Source organism: Motacilla alba, chromosome 10 (assembly GCF_015832195.1).
Source record: "Motacilla alba alba isolate MOTALB_02 chromosome 10, Motacilla_alba_V1.0_pri, whole genome shotgun sequence".
NCBI lineage: Eukaryota > Metazoa > Chordata > Aves > Passeriformes > Motacillidae > Motacilla > Motacilla alba.
Genome location: NC_052025.1, coordinates 11,295,712 through 11,320,584, shown reverse-complemented (window position 1 = coordinate 11,320,584; position 24,873 = coordinate 11,295,712). Strand labels below are relative to the sequence as shown.

General features: G+C 38.2%; 1 protein-coding gene across 1 annotated transcript in view; it reads left to right on the top strand.

The window, feature by feature from the left end:
* Positions 1-18,262, top strand: part of LOC119705158 (collagen alpha-1(I) chain-like) — a 45,622-nt gene extending 27,360 nt beyond the window's left edge. Inside the window, exon 2 of the mRNA XM_038147256.1 lies at positions 17,513-18,262. Coding sequence (XP_038003184.1) covers positions 17,513-18,262 — 750 coding nt within the window. The remainder of the gene's footprint in view (positions 1-17,512) is intronic.
* The last annotated feature ends 6,611 nt before the right edge of the window (positions 18,263-24,873 follow it).

The following is a 24,873-nucleotide window of genomic DNA, read 5'->3' as shown; positions in this document are numbered from 1 at the left end:
GAAATACTAATCCTAAACTCAGTCTCGGTATGTAAGTAGAGAAATTAATTTTTAATATTTTAGTTTACTATAGATTTGCATCATTTGGTTCATGAAGAGCACATTATTCAGTTATTTATTTGGGCTTTTGGATATATTCCTTCTGTAGCAGGCTATTAGCCACCTTCAATGCAAAAAAATGTGTTGAAATATTGTGTCCAAATTAGTTCATTTACCTGAAAGGGAGTGGGAGGGGAATAGTGATAGTAAGAAAACTCTTTGTGAGTGTTGTTCCAGGCATGATAGCAGCCTTGCCAAATCCAGGTGTTCAAAAACCAGAAGACAGTTCCCAAAACACAAAATTGGATCAAACATCACAAGATTAATATCTGTTTGTTTTTCTTTTGATTTACTTTATGGCTTCTGAGATTTAATTTTTAAATGAAAGCGGAGATTCTTACCTAACCACAGAATTTTGGAAGCTGTGAGTTAAAGAAGAAAATTATACTGAGAAGTTCATCTGCTCCTGCTTTTGCCCACCTTCTGTTGCTCAAGATCTGCACTAGAACTGCAAGGAAGGGACTACATGAACCTTCTCACCAGAGCTGTACCACCGGGACTCCCCAGCACACTGTGAAGCTCTGGGCTGGCAGTTAATGTAGCATCAAGCCTCCTTTGTGTTGAGGAAGTGATGCAAATGAAAATTAATGGCCCAGTGAGTTTGGTCCTGCAGGAATCCAGTAGCAGTAGCACATCCTGAATCTAGTGTGATTATTTGGGTTATTCTAATATAATGATAGACAGCATAATTATAATAAGTGTGATTACTTGGATTATTCAGAGATTTCATTTGTATTTCTTCTGTAAAGGACAGTCTGTGAACTCTGAGTCTAAATTTCACACATTTGAATGATTTTGCCTCTACATAAACTAAGCTGAAGGAATAGATGCATGAAATCTCAGAGACTTCCCATGAGTTCAATATAAGCACCTACAAGTTGGTGATCTGCCTAAGAGGATTCCACTGCACATCTCCACAATGTCAAATTTTTTCCCTGGATGCTGGTGTAATTAGCCTTAAAGACTGTTCCAGACTCTAAGTCATTTCCATGATGCAGAATGTGGAAGGAGAGGCAATGTGAATATGCTGACACAAGCAGGTCTCCCTGACCCTTTCCTGGGATAGCATTATTTACAGCGTTTAGGAAACTATCTGATCTCTGAATCTGTTTGTCTCCTTCAGTCTAGTGAGTACACACCTAAACAGTGCACTAGTCTAGTCTGGCACTCAGAGAGCATTACTTGTTCCTAACCTGATCATCCCAAGCTTATGCAACTGTGTTTTCTGTCTTTCCCACTAACTTTTGAATCTATTGGCCAATCTCAAATAAATTCGATAGAAGAGCAGCGATCTCAGAGATATTAAGTTCTACCCAGCTACATGAAAACTGATGACTAGATAGATGACTGGCCTCATTAAGAGAAAAACTGCAACGTGAACTTAAAAGTTCTGTTTTGTCTGGCTCACCAGCTGGACAATCAACACACAAGCAGCCACAGGACATGCTGCCTCTTGCCCTGCAAGTAATTAGGTACAGCAATGAGACCTCAGAATACTGTGAATGGACAGCAAGAGAGGACAAGAAAGCACAGGTGGAATATCTGAGGTCCTGAATAGAAGAATCATAAGGTACATGAGAGGAAGCAGCTGATATTACTATCACGGAGCCTTACAGAGACATAAGATTGAAAGACAAAAGTGTAGGTGTTGACTCATGACAACATTCTTCATCACCAGGAAGGTGGTGCTTATCAATAACATGCAACTCTTCCTTTTTGATTTTTAAGACAAGGATGCATATCTGAAAATAAGATCTGTTAGATACTCAGTCAGAAGTCAATGCATCTATATCCAACTGCAGAAACCAAAGGTGGCACGAGTGAGAACTAAGACAATACCCTCCACAAAACGTTTATAGCCTAAACCAGGGATTTTCCACAGTGCACTTCAAAGGCAAATCCTGCACTGACCATGCTATGCCAACCCTGCTACAAACTGTACCATAGCAAAGAGGTCACCAAGAACAGCATTGGAATTTAGAACATTTTGCAACTGCAAAATAGGGACTTTCCACTGGCATTCACTGTGTTGGACATCATATGCACAGGTGGCATAAGTTACCTTCTAGGTTAAACAGATGCTTGAAGCTACAGTAAACCACCTATCTAGGTATTTTAAGGGAATCAAACAGAGTCTACCTGAAGATCATAGAGCCATAATGTTCTGTGATAATATAGATGTGAACACTATAGAACTTAATAGCTCTTCAGCAATATGTGACTTATTAAGGTATTTGTTTTATAAACTAAATACAGGGGTCACAAAGAGAAAAATAAATTCCCCATCTCAGCTATTAAAGCACTGTGCATTTTCATACTATTATTTACTCTCTGACAACAGTGGATATTCTTATCCTGACCTCTAGTTAGTTTTCAGTGTGCTGAACAGAACTGAGGAAAATGTGCTAAGATCACAAAGGTGAAGTTACATTTTCATTTCTTACCCTTTCTCATCCAAAGCTTCAACAAAATGCTTCCCAATAGAATAAGGAAAAATTTAGAACTGTATTCTTTTCTCTGCCCAAAGATCCCAGGATGCAGATGAGCTGAAATATGAAGAGCAGAGCCATCATAAAGGAAATGGTCATGCATGGGGTTTCTTCTGAAAATAGTTCTACTGATTTTGAGTGGGGCACCCAAGTACAAAACTGGGTACTGTAGTCTCTGAGTGCTCTTGAAAAACATGTTTGAAACACATCATGCTTTGGTAGACCTATTATATTACATGATTAAACAATGGGGATCATTTTCTTATGATGACTTTAAAAAAGTTGTCATCATGCTATTTTCTCCATGTAGAAGGAAAGCAATGACTGTACAAATACTTCAGCATACAGTAAGAGACTAAAGGCAGGAGTTTGATCTACATCTCTGACTCATGTTCATGAATTCATTAACCTCAGTGGACTCATTCACCTCTGTTTTCAGAGTAAAAACTATTCTCAGTGAAAGATTAGTCTGCAAATGGTAACATTTCCCCAAAGTCGTGGCTGACAAAAGCCATTTCATTGTCTGGTATATATTAGAGTGCCGCCAGGGTTGCTGTGAATTCAATCCCTCTACCTATAACCATCAAAGGACTGATGCTCCAGCTGGAGGTCAACAGCCATGCACAGCAGTGACACTGCTGGAAATGCTGTAGAGGAAAAATTCTTATACCAGAGGAATCAACATCTGGAGGTACCTACGAACTCTGTGGTCCTTTGTACCCCTGGAACAGCACATGCTGCTTAGAGCTCCTGAGCAGGAATTAGCCCCTGATTAATTTATCCATCAGAGTATTTCTAGTGGGTTCATCAACAAGATAACTTGTTAAGAAGTGCTTAACTGCTTATTCAATTGAGCATTATTATTGACATCAGCATTTCTCATGGATCTTTCAGTGAATTTACAATTAACCAGTCCTCAGCTTGAATCCACAAAATCTTGGCATGTACCAGTAGCAATGGGGAACAGTTCAAAATCAACAACATTAAACAATATCACTACAGCACACAAAAATCTATATTTTCCCAGAGCAGAACAAAGACCATAACCTACATGTTTCTTTTTATAGTCCATTAAGTTATATTTACTGTACTTCCCTATAATAAAAATATTATCTGGTAACACTTTCCCTAATAAATAGCAGTGCCCTCAATAGTCTTTACTGCAATAAATTCAATCCCTGTAACAAACTTGAGAAAACTAATCATGCTACAGCTTAAACAATAGTGGCATTGGTCACTTCAGACCTGGTTTGTAGCAAAAGCATCTCCACAAAGTATGGAGCACCACAACTCCCACTGAGCTCAGTAAGGTTGGCAGAGTTTTAAAACTTTTGTAAATGCATAGGAGAAAAATAGATCAGTCTAACCCACCCACCGCTTATATATTGTTTTCTTGAGAAAAGTTCGGCTCACAAAAAAAAATGTTTAAATTTGCAGGCTCTTTTCTAAACTGTATTAAAGCAGATCACATTCTGACATATTTGCTCTTGGTGCTTCCTGATCCTTGAGTGTTATTTTTGATACACAGCTGCAGATTTCATTTATGCAATCTCAGTGTTTTGGGTTTGCATTAATGAAAGCTGTCAGAAGTAATCACCTGCCTTTTGCTTTTCTACATCTTGATCTTGTAGATTATCAGCATGAAAGAGAAAATATTGACACAGAACTACTAATGCAAGTGATTTTTGTCATAAAGTGTTTTTTTGTCATCAAGAGCCATGGATCTCTCTCTCTCTGCAATGAATTCCTGTTGCTTTCTAGATTGTGACAATCAGGGCTTGTCAGGACTATCCCATGTATAAAATATTTGTGCCAGCTGGCAGTTCAAACCAACATAGCTCATTGTGAAAAAGTTCTGCCTGGATTTTAAAATCAGGTCTAGGGTTAAACTAAAGATTGTACCAACTGTATGTCTTAAATCCATTCATTCCATCTGACCTGCAAGTACACATCTGCTGCATGTTAGCCTTACCCTGCTGTCTGACAGTGGCACACATTTGAATCCTCATCATTTTGATTAAAGACTTGGTTTTGTTAGGATGTCATGTACAGTATATCAAAGGAGATCAGTAACCAGTCTGAAAGTCAGATGACAAAGAAAACAATCAGCACATGCACAGTTAAGCAGAGTTTCATGAAAAGAAGGCTTAACATAATGAGTCATAATTTGGAAAAGTGTCTGTAAGTGGTCTCAGTACTCCGAGCTCACAGTGGACAGTTTAGGATTTTAGAAACGGTTACTAAGTACAGATAATCACAAGAGGTGTGCTGTCATGGGCTCTGTACTACTCTGAGTACAAATTGGTTACCTCAGATCACCAGATTGTACAACATTCAGATTTAGGACAGGCAAAGCGCAATATATTTCAAAACATTTGGTAATAATCTTTTTTAAGTTTTGGAGATTTGTCCAGCTGTTCAGTAAATTAACATAGAATAGAAAACCACCTTTCCTTTAATCAACGGATAATGAAGAGCAGTTGTCTCTTACTTGTAAGACTATCTAAAATACTAACTCTGTCTTTGTTTAGTGAAAATATGATTTTTTTGCCTATCACATTAAAAAAACCTGCTGGTCAGCCCTCCTGACTGATTTCTGGTTTAAGTATCCTAACCTATTATGTTTCTTATTTGTGTTTATTAGTGTATATATAAGTGTATCTGTGTCTGTGTGTCAAGATCATTATTAATCATAGTAATGGCAGGGGAAAAAAAAGAAAACTTCTAAGCCCACTGGAAGAGCAATAGTGTTCCAGTAAGTTCAAGGACTGCTAGGATTAAGGTCTGGCTGATCTGAGCCACCTGTTCTTCAAGTGAATACAAAAAGATGTGAGTGTAGTTCCTGAAGAAGAGAGAATGGATTAGCTGGTCTTAGGAAAAGACAAATCCAGATATTTGCTGAGCAGAAATGGTCAGTGTTAGCTGCCAATCCTACCAAAACAAAGTTTAGCATCTGCTGTTTGTAACACTTCCTTTGATGGTTACCTCTCTACATGTATTTATGTGGCATTTAAAAGGTAACAATTATTTATGTAAGCTCTTTATATACATATACTTTTTTTTTCTCAAGGTATACAGGATAATTGGTTAGAAATCTTCAAGCTAACCTTAAAACTTTATTATTAAATGAACTAAATTGTTTTTAAAACAGAAATCAGGTTTTTTAATGATTCACCAGTCCTTTTGTTTATATCACTCCAGGATTTCACAAGTGAGTAATTCATAATCACTTGAGCTGTCCACTGAAGGATCAGGCTTCCATCCAGTGTACATATGGCACTTGTGCCTTCAGGCTTAGGGTTTTAAAGCCTGTAAAGAAATGCAGTCAGGCATAACATGGACTACCTGTGACCGAGAAACATGTGCTCATTAAAGAGCACCTCTGCAGGAGAGGAGCAGCACAGAGGCTGGGAAAGCTGCAGCAGGGTGGATTTCCTCGGATCACTGTGCTAAATGTATTTGGAAGGCAAAAAAACACTAGTAGAAAGATATTACAGGAACACTCCTACTAACTGGGAAATGTTGATCTTGAACATATGATCAATGTATTTCCCAGGTTTCCTTTTAAAATCATCTGTGTTCTTTTAATGCACTTAAAGGCATCCTGTGTTGTATCTTCTGCACTGACGCCACCAGAAAATTTTCCATGGTATGCGAGTATTTGTGCATGATCTTCAGCAGGAAGCTCTCCTTTGGTCTCCTAAGCCATGTGCTATTTATTATAGAACTAGGATAGCAGCTGATATTTTCCCAAGTAATTATGTGAATGGGGACCATGAGCTCTTTTGACTTTCAGTAAAACTCACCTGAAACATTTAAATATTTTTAAAATTTCAGCAACTGAGTTTTGAAAAAACTTTTAAAATAACATGAACACCATCCTGTACCTAATATCTATGAAATAAATATTTGACTTATTTTTGATACTCAATTCCTCTGCATTTAGACCAGGCTACAAGCACAGATAACTTTTACTTACCGATTTGGGTTCACAAGGATTTGTAAACATTAATTTACTAAGAAAGTAATACCTTCACTGTGATTTCCTTGTAAGGATTTACTGAAAGTCTTCACACTAATAAGAAAATTGAATTGCTATATTGCTGAGACCACCATATCATAGGTGATTTTGACTTGTCTTGTGCATTTCACTGCCCTAAAAAACACTCAAGTATCTTATCAGACCAGAATCCACTGATTAATAGGATGGCTGGAGTAACTTATTTATCTGTTAGTACTTGTTTAAGCTCTGTTAAATCATTCTCTCTTCAGTCACTGGATTAAACATTGGGAAAAGACAAAGTGCTCTTATTCAGCACAGTTTTCTTTACTGAACATTGCAAAAGAGTTAAGGTGATCTTTATTGCAATGGACAGCATCAAAAATTATAATACAGTTCAGGCTCTTATTCACTGTACATTCATTAGCACTTTTCCCTTCCTCCTCAAGTTTTTGTTTCTTCATAGTGACCACAATCAGATGTCTGGTATACTCCTCCAACATACATCCTCCCCCAACATTGTTTTTTTCAGGATTTTCCTTTCCCAGGCTGTTTGACAGGTTTTGTAGAGAATATATTTTTATATGTAAGATATTTTTAAATATTATTGAAATCTATTAAAGGGATTTTACTGTATTAATAGATAAATCATAGATTTATAGTAACAGTACTTTTTAGGACAATCTGCAGATGCAACATCAAATTTGTGTTCAGTTTCAGTGACGTACAAGAAACATGCTCAATATTCTTTAGCTATCTTGTAAGCTACTTTCTTTATATGCCTGTAGAACAAGTGGCTATACACGTAACATCAAAAGCTTTCCCTCAAAAAGCAGTACAGAGTAGTTCCATTTAAAAAATGAGGGGATAAATCAAGCTTCCCTCATTATTTCTGGGAGATCTGTCACATCTATTTCCATTAAAAGAACACTAGAACATGAAAATGAGCCTACTGAGCCACATCAAGAGTCTCTCCTGCCCTGTATCCTACCTTGTACACAAATGGATGCCTAGGGAAGAGTAACAATGAGACAAACTCCAGAACACAACACAGTCTCAATGCTACTGATGTACTGCATCTGAGGGCAAATCTTTGCTTAGTCCCTTTCTCAGTGAGCATTTCCATTTACATTTAATCTTACATTTTCTTCCAGTTTCTACAGTGTCAAGCTTTTTGCTTTACAGACTCTAAATTGTTTTAGGAAATTAAGTTCCTACAACAACAAAAGTCCATCTTTATCATTAGCAAAGCAGACTGACACTGGCAGAAACAAAGAACTTCGCAAACACGAAATGAACTCCACAGCATTGTGAGAAAATATGCATCTATAAAATGCAGTTTTCCAGTTTTCTCTCTTTTGTCTCACTTAGGAAAAAACCAGAACATTTCAGTAGCAAGTTTATGGAAGCCCTGTTACAACAAGAGGCTTTCAAAGGTACATGCTGGTTCTCGTACCTGGTGCTCAGCCAGCAGATGGGGCTATTAAAGTCACAGGAATGAACCAGAGAAACGCTGTAATTTGCAAAATTAATGAAAGTCTCTGAGTACTAAAGGTCAGAATAAAGTATACTTCACTGCTTAGAAGAGATCCAAATGCAGTCAATGGTACAATAATTTACTGTATTTTTTCCCAATGTGTACATGTGCTGGACAGTGAACCAAAGGTACTGTGCATATTCATTTCTTTTGAATGGGTGGAATTTCATTGTGTGTGATGAGGCCCACTTATATCAATGTGACACTTTTAAGGTAAGATCAAAAAAAAAAACCAAAAAAAAAAAACCAAAAACGTGTCATAAATGCACACCAAGTACTAAATCATCATAATTTCAGTGTTTTGAATTGCCATGGGAATAGCTGAGTTCCCATCAAGTTAAGTCTTGCAGAGGTAGCAGTCATGCTTCTCTTTCCCTAATGGTGCTACCATCACTCCCTTCCCCGTTGACTATTGTTCATGTATAATTATAATGTGCCTGCAGAAATCCCATTAAATATCTAGCTTTTGTTTGTAAATTATATGTATCGTAAGGTTTATGAACTGATTTGTGTGTTAAAAATTCACAGAAGAATTCCAAGTCAAGAGCCTTGGAGTATTATTTTTCAGTAAGTGAAAATAGCATGTCAGTATTTTAAAATGGAGATTTGGGCCCTTTTCTCCAGCTCAACTGAACCTGCCTTTCAAATATTACAAAGGAAAAATGGGCATTGCCCAAAGGCTGTCTGTTTGCAAGAAGCACAGCCAGTGAGCAATTTATTTATTAAGGGCACAGCAAACATGTCATTCAGCTGTACACTTTGCCCAAATCTAAACACAAAGATGCTGCTGCAGATCTTAAATTCTTGAATTGCTCTTCATCCTATGAAAATATATTGCTAGAGTACACTTTTTAATCAAAATTGATCTGAAAAGTGATATAAGCAGAAAGAAGTTTCTTGTTTAAAAATAAAATTTCATCTGCTCAGAGATCTGAACTTACATAGGATGCCGAAGAAAAGCATTAAAAAGAAAGCAGCCAAGAAGAAATGAAGGGATGTATTTCATAAAGTATGAGGTCACCCTGCTGTCTCAGCAATCTTGTCTGTCTCTTTTTATCACTGTACTTAGGTATAACTTTTCCATATATTTTATGTCTGGAAGGTTAGGATTAATATTTGCTGAAGGGTGTAGGGTCTACCAAACATTCAGATGCCCAGCTGCACAGCAGTCTGCAGCTGAGATTTGTACTTTTATAAAATTTAAGCTATCAAAACTGTTACCTGATTTCTTAAACAGCAAGGAATACACATGACAATTTTAAACTCTGCTTCTAATGTCTTTCCCTTACGTGAGTTTCAAAAAATTTGGCTTTTATACATCAATTAGTCTTTGTATATTGAGATGGAGAATTGCATCCAATAAATCTGGAATTAGTACATTATTAGACATAAGACCAAACCCTGGCTTTACTGTAGTGCTCTAAATTTTACCTCACTCTAGAGCTGAGAAACATGGAAATGCTAGCACGGGTACATCAAAGCATTGGAAAAATTTAATCAACGGCACCTTCAAGCTATTATGCATATCAAGTGGCAAGATAAAATCATGAATAACAAAGTTCTGCAAAGTGGTTGCACAAACAGTGTTGAAGCAATCTTATAAAAGCGTATTTCTGCTGGACTGGACATGTCCTTTGCATGGAGGACACCAAGCTCCCAAATGAAAGAACGTGTAGTAAACTTTTAATGTGTGAAAGATCAAGAGACCAACTCAGGCAGAAGTAAAAAGATGCCCCGAAAAAAAAAGAAAAATTACCCTCTCCCATTGTGACACAGGTAGCAACACATGTGGCAAACAAAACATGTTGGCGAGACCCATTAACATCTGCTGCAGAAAGCTTGGAAGAAAGACATGCAAGCCAAGAGGAGAATAGGGTAACTGGCAAGCAGAGAGAGTGTGAGTGTGAGAGTGGGAGCACGTGCAGGGAAACTGCAGAAACAGCCAGGAAAAACGATCCCAACGTACGGAAGCTGATGTCACACAAGCTCATGCTTCTTTCGTCTTCTGAACAACAGGCACCAACCAACGATGACAAACTCACATTTGGACCTTCATGCCAGCCCTTAATCTGTGGTGCAGCAGCTAATGTTATTCTTGGAGCTAGGCAGAGTCTTGCCTAAACAGCAGTAACCTAAAAGAGTGTGCTCACTTCAGCTCCATTAAAAAATGTGGGTGGGGTGAAATACATGGGAAAGAAGCAATCATGAAAGCGGTCCATAAGGAAGTTCATTTCATGCTTCTAAAAGGATTTGGCAATAAGCAATTGGGGATTTTTTGATCAGGGAAAGGTCTTTGTACCAAAAAAAGAGAGAGACCATTTATTACAGTAGATTTGAGAGAGACAGGGTTCCAAGGCATCCATTTTTATAAAAGAAATCATCTAATTTTTGTATTTTCTCCTTTTCCCCTGGCAATGTCTGCTCCAATTCTTTGTTGCTGAGTTTAGGAGACTCTTACTTTCACAGGAGACATGAAAGAAGGACATTAAGTTCACGTCACATCTGTGAACATGTTGCCATGTCAACAGGCAGTACTTTGTGGCTTAATTATTGATTGACTCATGTTCCTTTAGGACATAACACAAGCAATAACAGCACACTGAGCAGCTTTTCTAACTTAGATACCTCTTTATGCCATCTAAGAGGTGTGGCACTTCCAACCTAGGCATGGGTAAAGTCTGTATTGGAGCTTTAGCATAAAAGACCCTACCACAGCCATCCTGCATAAAGAATATGCAAACATACATAATTACATTAATGACATTGATAAGGAACTGGGATTAGAGCCTTCGTTGTTTAGGTAAAAATCCTCAGCACGCAGAACTCCAGCTAAAGAAGAGATTTTACAGGTAATGCATGGATTAGTTCCTACAATCACTCAGTCATTCAACAAGTCAGATACCCCAACCAGAACAAGTTATTTCCAGGCATAAACTGTGAAGTAAGAGAAGATAAAAATTACAGTGCATTATGTAATCCATGGCAGCTATTCATGCACACATTGTTCTCCTGTGGTGGGTACAAGATTGGATTAGCCCACTTTCATTGACCATCAAAATGCCTAAATTTACCTTATGTTTACCAAGATGTAAAAGCACATATGCAAATTATTAAGTATGCAGTATCAAATACTACAAACTACCATCCTAACTTGCCTCACAGGAATTTGTTCCTCCAGCTACATTCCAGTGAAGTGTCTATATGTACAAAGCAAGGGCCTATAAACAGGCAGAGAGGAGCCCAGAGTAGTTCCAAGAACTCTCAGTAAAGTTCGAGGGAGATAAGCAGAATGGGAAGAGAGATGAGATATTTTTAAGATGAAGTTCTTAAAAGTTCAATCTGTTCCATTTCACAGCTGGGTAAATCAGTATTATCTGTGCTGGAGTCTTATGAAGCCACTTTTGCAAGAGTAAATTCAGATCCTGTATTGGAAGTGTAGTCAGGCAGGATTCCTAGGGACTCAAAAACAAAGCAGAAGGGTAGGGTCTTGGTTTTTTGAAAGAGGATATTTAAACTAGGAGAACAACATATCGAAATGCAAGACACATTCCTAATCTAAAAAAGAGTATTATTTTTTTTCACAGTATAGGTAGTTCCTTTGAAAATTTCATCTATCACTTACAATTTTAAGCTTAGCATCCTGGGAATGCACACAGAGGCGGGCAGCATCTTGGAACATCCTTTTGATGTGTGTGGTCATGTTCACATCTCGCTAAGCTTAGTATTTCAAACCCAAGTTGTAGGCACCAAGGTGCTCACACTCCATTTGTCACCGCTGTACCATTATATACATGCCGTGGGCCAAAATAAGTGCTCCTTTCTGCTTAGTTCTTTTTCTGTAACATATAGAAACAATTAAGGTATGGCTGTTATTTATAAAGTTATATTTGAACTAAGTAAATTTTAATTAGGAATTTTACACTATTTTTAATACATCATGGAGAGAGAACTCTTCTAAATATGTTCTTTGAAGTAATTTCTATATAAAATTGTATTTCTTACAGATACAGAAGTTATGCTAAAAGATACATTTTAAAATAAACTTTAAATTTCTTTTCAAATTAGATTGTATATTTATTTCACATTTGTTGACCTGACAGTATTTGCTTTTCAGCACTTCACTGATTATTGGAATTTACTGTTGTTTCCTATGAAGTATCATCTCCCAGTCAGAAATCTCATCTCATGAGTAAGAAAACAAATTCACTCATCACATCTACTGATTTTCCTCTGTGGCTTGGATCAAGTCTGTCCAGGCCTTAGAACCTCCCCTGTGTAATCAGGAAAACAACATTTGCCTTCTGCTTTTGTTCCACAGCGTCTAGAAGGGGGCTGGGACAGTCTCAAAAATACAGCATCCAGCGTACTGGGATTACAAACTCAGAGTTTCTTACTGCAATAAATGAATTATAATGAGCCTGTTTTAGTTTCAGAGGAACACATCCATCCAAGCCATTTATGTAAATAAGTTAACTTGATACACAAAAGTGCTGCAACCTTACAAATTCTACTTCTCCCCATCTGTAAAAATGACACTTCTAGCTCCTCATTGCTCTTGCTTAGAGCTACTTTTCAATTTAATGAGCAAACTTTTCTCTTGCCCCTTAACTCCCCTCTCTTTAAGCATTAATCTCTTGGGTAAAACATTGTCAAATGACTCCTGAAAATCTAAAAATATAATGTCCATGCTACACCCTATCTTGGCAGTGTTATCTTCAAAGAGTTCCAGAAGGCTAGTGAAGCATGACTTTTTTTTCCTAGACCATGTGTATACAACTAATCAGGCTGAAGGATGCTTTTACAAGATACTCCTTCCCCTAATCTGTTAAAACTCTTTCAAATGTCATTCCTACAGATGAAATTAGCCTAACTGGGCTAATGCCACATGGTAAGATCTTTATTAAAGAAAGCTCAAAGTGAAAGAAAGTAATGATAGGAAAGAGCATAAAATTTGTGAGGATTTCACATACAGTGCTTGTGGAGCTGTAATAGTCAGAAAAGTCCTCATTTGCCTCAGAAACTGTTACCTGAGTTCTCATGTCATGATAACTCAAACTTTCTTCTGTCTTTTTAAACACTGGAGTTATGATGACTCCTAGCCACCTTCAAAGGAGCCCTCTGACTGCCTGGGCAGAGAGGAGCCCCCCAGGAACCTCAATTGTTTTATATAATCAGAAGAAATCAATATTCCAGACTACTCCTTTTGCTACATTTGTTACAGAGATAACCATTAGAAAGGAAAAGGGCCGTGGACCTGTCCCCCACAAAACTAATCAGTAGAGTCAGCAGCTTAAATGCAAAATGCCTTCTGCTTCCTCTGGATTGACACACCATTGACATTACCCAAATCAAATTAATGACATTGAAAAGCACATATTGATATGCCTAATGAAAAGTAGCATTCATTCATACTTTCTTGTTATGCCACCTTTCTTCTGCAGTTTATACGGTCTGCTGTATGATGCAGTATTCCATCTGCCAACCACTGAATCACAAACCAAAATTTTGTGTTCCTGCAATTCCAATGTCACCATTGCCACATTAATGGCCCTACAAGAAGAATCTCTCAGCTGGCTCCAGATAGAGACTGTAGCTGGCATGGCCTTCCTAATGAATGATATCATAGCCCGACATGTTCACTCCTTAACAGAAGTACAAGAGGAAACAATTTGAACCAGAAGTGAAACAGAACCACGTAATTTTCAGCAGTATGATTAGATTGCTTATTTCTTTACAGCTGGACATGTATCCTTCTTATCTACGCACTGTGCTGAGCCAAAATGCCAAAAACATAAAACATAGCTGTATGAGGTCACTGTGGCATTAGTCAATTTTTTTACTGAAGAAAAATAAAGACATGCTGTTCATTCTATTGAATTTATATACTGATGCATGATAAAAATCCAACCTCAACCAAAGATTCATGCAGGGAGACTCTTCAGTGACTGAACAAAAACGTGCAGCTGGCTCACATCACATGACTTTTTCCCCTAGTGGCTAGAACTGTGATTACTCTTAAATGCATTTTCCAAAGATTCTAGAACACAAATAATTTACAACTTTGCCAATCAAATGCTATAGCTGAAGATCATAATAAAGTTACAATACAGTAATTATTACATAACAAGGCTAACTGATTCCAAACAGAACTACCCCTGACCTTTTATTCTTCTGATAAGTACAACTTTTTTCTAAAGCAGTTCTAAACAAATTATGGACAAATGTTGCTTCTCCCATATGTAGGAGGCAATAGCATCTGAGTGACTATGATTGAGTGAAATCATCACAGCTGGAGAACAGGAAATAACCTGAGGGTGAAGGGAGTCAGAAAATTATCTGTTCCAGGGTCCAGAAGGTCTCCTTGGCTGCTAGGGTCTGCAGTGGCAGAGTATGAATTAATTAAACACAAGAGTGAGAATAAAAGGCAATGCTCTTGAAGTTGAAAAATACAAACTAATGAAACCTCTGGCCTAGGTTTTATATATCTATGTGTTTGTACTTCAAAGTCGTATTTAGTCACACTTAAGAGTTCAAAGACTCTGAAAATAAAGAATACTTTATCCAGGATTGTATTTAGGATTGTGTAATTTGAATCTCTACATGACTGAGAAAAGTTCCAAGTGATTATCGATGAAACTTTGAGTATAGTTCCTCACATTTCTTCCCCAGCCAAATATAAAAATGAACCGTGAAGTTTGGTTATTTATTTGATATTGAGTGTTATATTAAGCACTCCACTAGGTCCAGCTGTTCTCTCAAATACTTTTACATGAGCTCTCTTTGGCTTATCAATTTACTGATTTAGCAGTCAGTTTGTTTACTTGTGCACGTCTCTAGGTGTATGACCATGTTATATCAACAGCTGTAACTGTTGCCTGTGGATATTTTCTTGGACAAAATGGATGACTCAATGCCTCTTCTCACATGAATTCAAGGTGTGGTCACCTACTGCAGTGTGTTTCTGTCTGGAATAGCAAGCTCTCATGACATGCAGCAGAGAACAACTTGTATTAATACTTTTGTAATGCTCTTTCTGACCACTCTTTCACATTCCAAGTATTTGTGGTATCCTATGCCAGCTACTTCTAACTAAGAACATCGGTTAGGAAGTGACAATTACTAGGGAATATAATGTACTCACAGTTTTGCTTAGGAAAAAGTTCCTCCTTCATCATTGTTCTTCCTGCTCAGTAATCTAGAAAGAAGTCAGCACACCAGAAGTTTTTGGCTTCTTTTTCAGCTGCCCCAGAAAAGGCATGGAGATGTCATCCTCCTCACAATGAATGACAAATCAGAATTATCCCAGTAGGATGACCCAATATACAGATTCTGGTAGTACAATCCAATATACTGAACCAAATACCTTCAGGTGATCAATAATAAAAATGCCTGAGTTTGGTTTGGTTGTTTTTTTTGTTTGGTTGTTTTTGTTTTTTTTTTCTTTTCCAGAACTCCATTCTGAACAGTCAACACTGAGCTACAGGAAAACAAAAGCCAATTTAATAAAACTTTTCTGGAAACCTTTAAAGAAACAGTTTTCAAAACTGGTCTGGAACTCTTGAGTGTCCTCTCCTAATCACTGCTGGCTAATGAAGCTTGTGGAAGTAGATCCATTGCCTTGCCTTCACTCTGTCTCTTTTTATTGACCAGGATCCCTTGAAAAGTAGAAAGAATACAGATTGAGATTACACAGAACACAGTGGAGATTAAAACTGCGGCTGCACCTCAGGCAGAGCTCTCTAGTGAGGGGACTGTGGTTGCTAGCACACACCTCTCCATTTTAATACGTGCATGTTTCAAAATAAACATAAATGCTCATAACATATTTGCATTCCCAAATATTCACATTGATTTTGGCGTACCAGCACCAACAAAACACTGGGAGGAAAAAAATTACAAGTAAACATCTCAAACATCCCATTTTGATTTACTTTCTTGTGGACTAACATCTGTAGGTGGTCCCAGTGCTGAATTGAGACTCTCTGTTGTACAGGCTAGCTCATAACTCCAGGGTTTAACATTACACTGCACCATGAAGGAAACTCCAGTTCACATTCCAGCCCTTTCACTAAATAGCATGGAAACTGTATACACTCCTTCCAGGTATAAAATTAATCTCTTCCTAGTGCTCACTGGCCTATTAGCTTGGCAGCCTTTCAGCACTATGCTTTTAGAGCATCGACACATTTCAAAAAGGAAAGTAATGTGTCTTTAAATTCCTGTTTATAGAATTGAAGATTCTTTGATTCTGTTTCAAAATCATGATGATCATGACATAAAACAGGAGAGCTGTGTGTAAAATGAGTTGTCTGAAGGATCTCTATTATTCACATGCATTTTAAACCTTCTGAATTTGAAAAGATCCATTTACTTGAAGCAGCTTAGTGAACTTCAATATTCTGGTAATTGTATGCTACACATTTACAAAAGATTCATTTAAGAGACTTTTTCTGTTTGTATTTCTACATTTTTATTGCAAGACCAAATAAAAAGTAGCGTAGTAAGTTCACACATGGCATTAAATCAATATGATGGTTTTTTTCCCCCCAAGCTGCTTCCTTTCTGAATAGTTGTAACAACACTTGGCATTAAAGAATTTCAGTATAGAAATTATACATATCAAAAACCTCATATTATGTTCTCAGATTGCCTGCTGTAATATGCTTCATTTATTTAATTATTTTAACATTTTTGTCTGATGAATAAGTTTTAATCTGCAGAGTTTCTTATGTGATTAACTGTGCACAATTGGTTGACATTAGTTATTGTTTCCACTAAGACTCAACGAGATTGCAAAGGGCACAGAGTGATTAAAAGGTTCAAATTCTGTACATCATATAAGCATTAAATTATATTTGCTTGTTGCTATATGAAATCATATATAGTGGCAATAATAGAACTGTAAAGCTGTAACCACACCATTCAAACTGATCCTCCAGAACTGTGTAACAACCTTTTAGCCTGGGTTAAAAGATACTTGTTATTTTGGCAAAAAAGGCACTAAGGTATTTTTCCACTATGTTTTGCATATACAAAATGCACAAATATAGTTTGTGTAGGTCACACAATGAATATACCATAGTCTCTTTTTCATGCAGAGTGATTCACAGGATCTTCACCTTTGAGTCACTATTTTAAAATGAGTTTAATCTTCTTAAGAAGATAAGTCAAATTCAGACAACTATTCAATTTTCTGTTTCTGTCACTAGTAGTTCTTAGCTGTGGAAGATTCTAGAAAAAGAGAAGGAAAAAGTTAATTTTGTTGTCATTTGCCCAAGTTTTACACCGATGTAGTTTTGCACATTGCTGTGGGATCACTTTCCCCTTCCACCGTGTTAGAAGCGCAATTCGGACTTCCCATCGAACTCTTACTCCGTTGGCTGACAGCAAAGGCCACCTCTTGGCTTCTTGGGGCAGCCAAGGACTGCGCTCCTCACGGGGTGGGAGCAGTGGCCTCCTCCAAGGCCGGAGCGCTGCCTCTATGTGCGGCGTGGCTCCCCAAGCCTGGCGGGGCTCCCCGGGCCCGGCTCCTGCCCCTCAGCCGCCACCGCGGGCGGCACCGAGGGACGGCGCGGACCCGGGGGCTGCAAAGCGCGCCCAGGTGCGGCGGGGCGGAGCGGGGTCAGCCGGCAGGTGACAGCCACCTGCGACAGCCCACCTGTGACAGCCCCACGTGTGACCTGCCCCCGGCCCGGGCGGCGAGCGTTAAATAGCGAAGGGGCAGAGCCGCCCGGCCCGCAGCAGAGGGAGCGCCGCTGTCGGTTCGGGTCGCCTCAGGGCTGGCCCCAGCGCCGCGCGCCTTGTGGTGCCGTCAGCCATGGAACCTGTGAGTACCTCCCCGGCGGGGGGCTTCGGGACCGCGGCGTTATGCCGTGTTGGGATGAGGGGCAGCCCCGCTGGAGCCTCAGGGCCGGGCCGGCGGCCGGAACGGCGCCTTGCGGGAGGCCGGCCGCTCCCGAGCTCCTGAGGGGGCCGTGCGGCGGGGCCGGGCCGGGCCGCTCCCCGCCGGCCGCACGTGGCCGCGCCCGACGCCGAGGAGGCTTCGCGGGGCGGCGGGGACCGAGCGGACCCTCACGGGGAGCGGCGGCTGCCCGAGCCCCAGGAAGGACGGGGCGGCTTTTGGCCTTAAGTTTTTGACTTGTTTTTGTGTGTATGTGCTTTTGCTTTTTTTCATGACTGCCAGAGGGCGCGATTTTTTGCCCTTTCTATTAGCAAGCTTGGGCGTTGTGCATTTAGGTGATGGTTAATTGCAGCCTTGTAAAGCTTTTGATAGCAGTCAGGGAAGTGCTTCTGTGGTCATAACTTATTGAAATATACATGTATGTTTACAAGGTCTCTGAGAAATTGACAGAGTATCACAGTATCTATCCTCTGAAGCCTCCTGGAAGTCCCTCTGGTTTCATTTTGCTTATTCTGCTATTTAGGGTAAATTCTCAGATTTTGCTTTAATTCTTGAATTTTAAGTGAGTTACACAAAGTGTGTTTTTGTGTCTTATGAGTTAACACTTTAAGGTTGATTTCCTCCTCCATTCAAACATACCAACTTGGGTTTTGGCAGTGCCTTTGGTTTTTCAACTACCAAGAGGCCGGGGCATGAGAGCAAGCATTCTCGTAATGCTTATTACTTACAGGTGAATGTGACTTTTTCTCAAATATAATGGAGTCTACAAAAAGGTAGCTCTAAGGGATGCACAAAAATGTGTTAATACCTTTCTTCCTTTGCACCGTAATACATTTGCTCTTAGAACGTTCTCTGCAGTTCTTCTTGTGGCCCAGTTGAGGGTAACGTTACTTTCAAAAAAAATGAACTACTTATCTATGGAATAGATTGTCTTAATTATACCATTTCATTTGATTGTATTTCCATTGGACAGTTCTTTAGTTGCTGTATGTTTTCTTTGAAGGACAGTTTTGAAATAGTGAGTGTTTTCTTAATCTCTCAGGGATGCTGGATGCTTCTACTAAAAAAAAAAAAGGGAAAAACCCCTACTTCTTTGACTCCTTTATAGTGTCACATGAAAAAAGCAGTGGATAAAAGATACTTAATCAGCTGTTGCTGTGTATAATGGCTGTCCTCATTCTTGTGTTTTTTTTTTTTTTCATTCTTTGTTATTTTTAAACCATTATTATTAGATAAAGAGTGATTTTATTAATTCTAGTTCAAATAACAAACAAAAAATACAAACATGCACAGGATTTAATGATTTTAGGTAACAGAGAAGTCTGAGAGCCATACGTGTAAGTTTTACAGCTGGACAAGAAGCTATGACAGATCACAAAATTCCATTGTTCAAAGTCAGAATGCAAAAGACAGCTTTGAAGGCCTTTAGTGAAGGGAGTTCTTAGGTGGGATAGAAGACTGTAAGTTTTGAGCATTTTGTGAATGCCACAGACCATTCCAAATATGTGTCCAGCTTGCTAGTGCAGAAAGTTTTGCTTGAAGGAAGGCAAAAGCAAAAGGCTACAAAATCAGGTTCTCAAACTGGAAATGGTCTTTGCCTGGGCAATCTTGGGTCTGTAACCTTGTGTATTATGGAATTCATTTAATTTTTTCTCATTATGTGCTTTTCCAGGCACATGGCTTGCTCATCTCACATAAGAGGGTAATACTGACTTGCTGGGGATCTTTGGTTTGTCTTTTGCTCTCTGTAATGGGATAATCAGATAATCATACTGTAAGATATAAAACTGAACTGTGGTGCACGCATACATGCGAGTCCCTTGACATTCCTTAATGGGACGTTTCAGTTTTGCAGCCTGCTTTATGTTGGTTTTTTTCTTCAATATGTGTTTTGATGTTACTTTTCATGCAAGCAAAAAACAACTTCGGTAAAACTCATAGAGCCATGCTCCTTGGCGATATGTTAGGATTCAAAGGGCAGGGCCTGTTGAGGGAACATCACACGTTGGATCTTCATTTCACTGGGCTTATTGGTAACAAAAAGCAGACTACTGAAAGGATAACTGGGAAGAGAGCGGACTTCTGGTTTTTAAATGGATTTTGTAGCTGTTTGCTGACAACTTGTTTGAGAAATCTCTATTCCTGAGCTCTTTACCCTTTTGCATTGGCCCCCATCTGTTCTTGTCTTTCCCATCTCCCTTCAAATCTGTCACCTAAGTATGTTTCTTGTCCTCTGCTCCCCAGGGAGGTGGGAACTTGCAGAAGGAATTTTATTTTTTTTCTTTGACACCATCTGAATATTTTGAATATGTTGTGTAAAGGCATTCCTTCTCATCTCTGTTCTGGTACCTGTTGTTACACTGGCCACTTCCTTCAGCCAGAAGAAATATTTTGATTAAAATTTATGTTCAGTTGTAGCATACACAGCAGTCCAGAGCTTCTGCAGGCTCTACTCCTTTATAAATGTTTATGACTTAACCCTTGCTGTACCATTGTGGTAAAGAGGCATTCATTTTCCCACACAGGGAAGAGAGGGAGGAAGGTGCACTGATGATTCAGAGGTGTGAAGCCCTGGCAGGACCTGCACATGAAACCCCTGGTGTCTTACAAGTTTTCTAAGATCACAGAGGGAACTGGGCCAGGGACTTGGATGCAAGTCTTCAGCTTACATCTAACAAACACTTTTAGTGCAAAGCACACAATTACATTTGCATTTCTTTTATTCTAGTCCAGTTGTCACTCAGAATATTGATTCTCACAGTTGGTCTTTTATTCGTCTTAGTATGCATAGAATTTTTTTATATATATTTCTGTGCCCATTTTTTAAGTACAAGCATATTTATAAATATATGTATCACTGTTTTGGTATAGACTATTTAGTAGATGATGATGTAATTCATTTTTTTTGGTCTATCCCACATTGCTTCATACTTCCAAAGTCAGTTCTTACACCATGACTGGAAACAAATGCTGCTTCCTAGTGAAAAGTAATGTATGATACATGAAGTGTCAGGCAATTCATCAGGAGTAAGGAGGAGATGGCCCTAAGGCAAACAGTTTGCTCTTTAGAATATAATGGTTACTTAACCCTTTAACTTAGTGAGCACGTGTATGAAGAACAAACTGGAGGAAAAAAATCCTTCTCAAGATGAAGTACTAATTCTGTGTCTTGAGATGTTTGTATATGAGAACAAACCCTCAGCCTATCAGTGCTGATATTTATGAGCAATTGATTTAAACTGTAAAAACTGCATCTGAATTTCTTTCTTGTGAACTGTGGACAGTTATTTCAAGTGGCATGTTCTCTGAATGAAAAATAGTGGCAGGCAGGTTTGTGTCTTTCTGCCCAAGTCCAACCTTGATTATTGCATGTTTATTTTCAACAAGAGCTGCAAAAACTGTATTAGTTTCAGTGTGATTTCTTCCACAGATGGAAACCTAAAGTGTATTCTTTAAATTGTTTAAAGAAATACTGATGGTCACCTTGAATCCTGACCTACTGGAAAGCAAATTGGAAGTAGTTTTAGGAAGTGCAATATTAATACGTATATTTGTTGACAGTGCAAGCATTGCCTTATTTTTCGCTGCTTTACTTTTTTTTATGAAAAGCCACACACAGACTAGAAATTTGAACACATTCTGTGCAGGAGAAAGAAATTAAATTGCCTAGATGTCTGCTTTTAAATCCACAAAATAAACCTGGTGAAGAATAGGGGCCAGTCTCACTCTAAGAGCTGTGACCATTTGCTTGCTGTTATAGCCACAGATGCTTTTACCTGCAAGAGTGTACAAAGAAGCTTTGATACACTTCACATCTACTATTGTTATTATTTTGAAATAAAATTGATTTTGCCTTTTTGTATGAAGTGGCACACATTTATATTTGCTGATGGCTTTTTAACTGCTGTTTAACTACTGGTAGGTCAGTATGTGCTTCTAGGAATCAGTATGTTTATTTTGTTGCCTTTTTTTTTTTCCTTTGGTACAATTTTTTCAAAGGAAAAATATTTTTAACAATGTTATTCTTTGCATGGCTGCTGTTTTTATTTTAAAGTAGCTGGTTTAGACCCAGACTGAACAAAGTACTTAAACACATGTGCAACTGTAAGCCCGGGGACTCTTCACGAACTTAGAAGTTGCATGCAAATTTTTGTCCCTGGGGCCAGATCAGACCCAGGGAAAGAGTTGTGGAGTTTGCTGTACGGGTTTTGGATGAGAAATCCTGTTGATTTAAGGGCTGAGTAGTTTGTTTGGCTGAAGGGCAGTTAATGGGTGTTCTGATTGCAGGAGGGTAGAGCAGTGTCCTGGGTCTGTAGACATGGATGTAAAATTGTTAGGAAGCTTTTACTCTGTCATTTTAGGTATGGGACCGCAGTATGGTATGAAAAAAGCAATGTTGTCGGATACTAACCCTTAACTTCTAATTCCTGTCTTTAAGGAACTACAAGGGTGGATTTACTAATTGTCACTGATAGCCCTCTGTCTGTGCTTTAGTTAGTCAAAGTTTCTGGAAGATGAGTTTGTTGTATTTTTTTCTGTCCTTCTATCCCCCACTCCCCTGCAAAAAAAAAAAAAAAAAAAAAAAAAAAAAAAAAAAAAAGAGAGAGAGAATTACTTTTAAAATGTTCAGCACAAAGCCCTCAGTTACTCCTGAAGGGGTTAATGCAGCAAAACTCTTGGAGACATCTGGCAGAAGCTGTGGGTGTTGGGTGTGGCAGATCCCAGGGCCGTACCAGTCTCTACAAGGGAGCTGTCATCCTCCTTGATTTATCCTTCCCTAATGTCACGGGGTATGGATGTTGAAACTGTGGCTAGAATGTGAAATACGAAAAACATGAAGATTATGATTTAGTGTCTGGGGAGGCTCATTGTTGGCCTCTGTTCACAAGTTGTAAGCATTGGAGGTAGCTTGACACAGGTTACAAAATCTGGTATGTAGCACAAAAAAAAAAGGCAAGAATATTTTGGCGTTTGGAACTCCTACATGTGTTAGTGCACAAAAATGAGTGACGGCAACAATTAAATCAAAGGCTGTGCTGATGATATATTACATTGGAAACACATTGAGGGTGCTTGTAAATAACATTTAAATAAATGTACTTTCTGGTCCTTCATTTGCAAATAAATATGATAGGAACAGTAGATGAAAAAATAAGGAATTAACTGTCTTCAGTAAAGACAGTTTTGATAAATAATTGATTAATTAATAGAGCTCAAATATAAGAATATTGTGTTCATGGTTTGGCATGAACACATTGATAAGAAGTTATGTTTTAGTGTAAATTTGCATGCGGTTTTTTGAAATTGAAATAATGAAATTGATTTTGTTCTTTAATTTCTTCTATTCTGACACAATTAAATATTCTGTAATTACAGTGGTTGGATCAAAGTGAGTACCGTGGATTTTTTGTCAAAGTATCCCGACATCATAAATGTTAACTAACTGAAACAAGTTTATTGCATAAAATTGTTTTTCTTGTTTCACTTTCTTAAAGAATGGTGATGAATAGGACTGTGCTTTCATGATGGTAGAATACAGATGTCTTAGTCATAGAAGCTGTTACTGAAGTATCAACTTACAAGTATCAGCTAATCATATCTAGTGTGTAAAATGTTTTCTGATACAGCATGATGGGTATAAAGTCTCATGGGTGAAGTTCTATTGTTTTGGACATATATGTATTATTTGGTTGATAATTCCATTATTATCACTAAAAGTAGTGTATTTTGAATTAAACTGCTCTCTGCAATTCAGTTTCTAAAACAGCACTTTCTTGAAAAATATCTAAGAGCGTAATGTAAAATCTATGCTTGAAAAAGCTGTGATTTAGCCAGTTGATGCAGAAATTCATAATAAATAAGTTCCAGATTGGGAAATGCATTTTGGTGGATTCAGGTAAGAATGACCAAAGGAATAAAGGGTATTTGTGCTGAGGAGCAACAACAGTACTAAATTTATATTGAGGAAAAAATGTATTAGGTTTTTAAAATATTATGTGTAGCATATAAAACAATGTGTTGTTCAAAGCCGTATTTATGGTTTTTTACAGTTTGGTTTTTTTGTTGTAGTTTGCGTTTTTTGTCATCTGATTTGTTGAGTTTGCAGTTATTTTAAAGGACAGAAGTAGTGTTATGCTGTTAATGAGGTATTTTAAATTGGTTGGGTCTTTGCCAGAGACAGTTCCTCACACTGACAGCTGGGAAGTTGTTTTCATCGTAATGCACCTGGATGTATGAGAAAAATGCTAGAGATGAGTTTATACACTCAGGAATATTTGCGAAACTGCTGGTTTTAGATGTGCTTTATCAAATGTGTTAAGAAATTTTCAGGATTTTCTGAGGTTTGGAGTAGGATTGTGTTTTGAAACATTGCTGACATGATGTTCCCTAAGAAGTTCCACAGCTGGAATTGTATTGGGATTCTACTCTAACCTGCTTCAAAGCAGGAAGTAGCTGCTTTTCTGATACCTTTGTACATTGGAGTCTGTCTTGGCATTGCTTTATATTAACTTTGCACAGATCTAGGTGATAGAGCTGGTGCAACAGAAGCTGAGGGATGGTGAAGATTTGGGTATCAAATATGTGTTACTCAGTGGATTATCTTTCTGAATATCTCTGCAGTCTGAATCTTGTTTGGATTACCAGGTCATTTTGTTTCAGTTATAGTGTTGGGATCTTTGTATAATCTTATCTTTGCCTTCTTGTGTTGTCATGTAGTACCATCTGTGCTCATCAGCTGTGACTGTCTGAAGAAATCTGGAATAGTGGAATGTGGAGCCAGTAAGATTTTGTTACAACAATGTACCAGTAGTAAAAAAAACCCAAGAAAAACCAATAATAAAAAAGT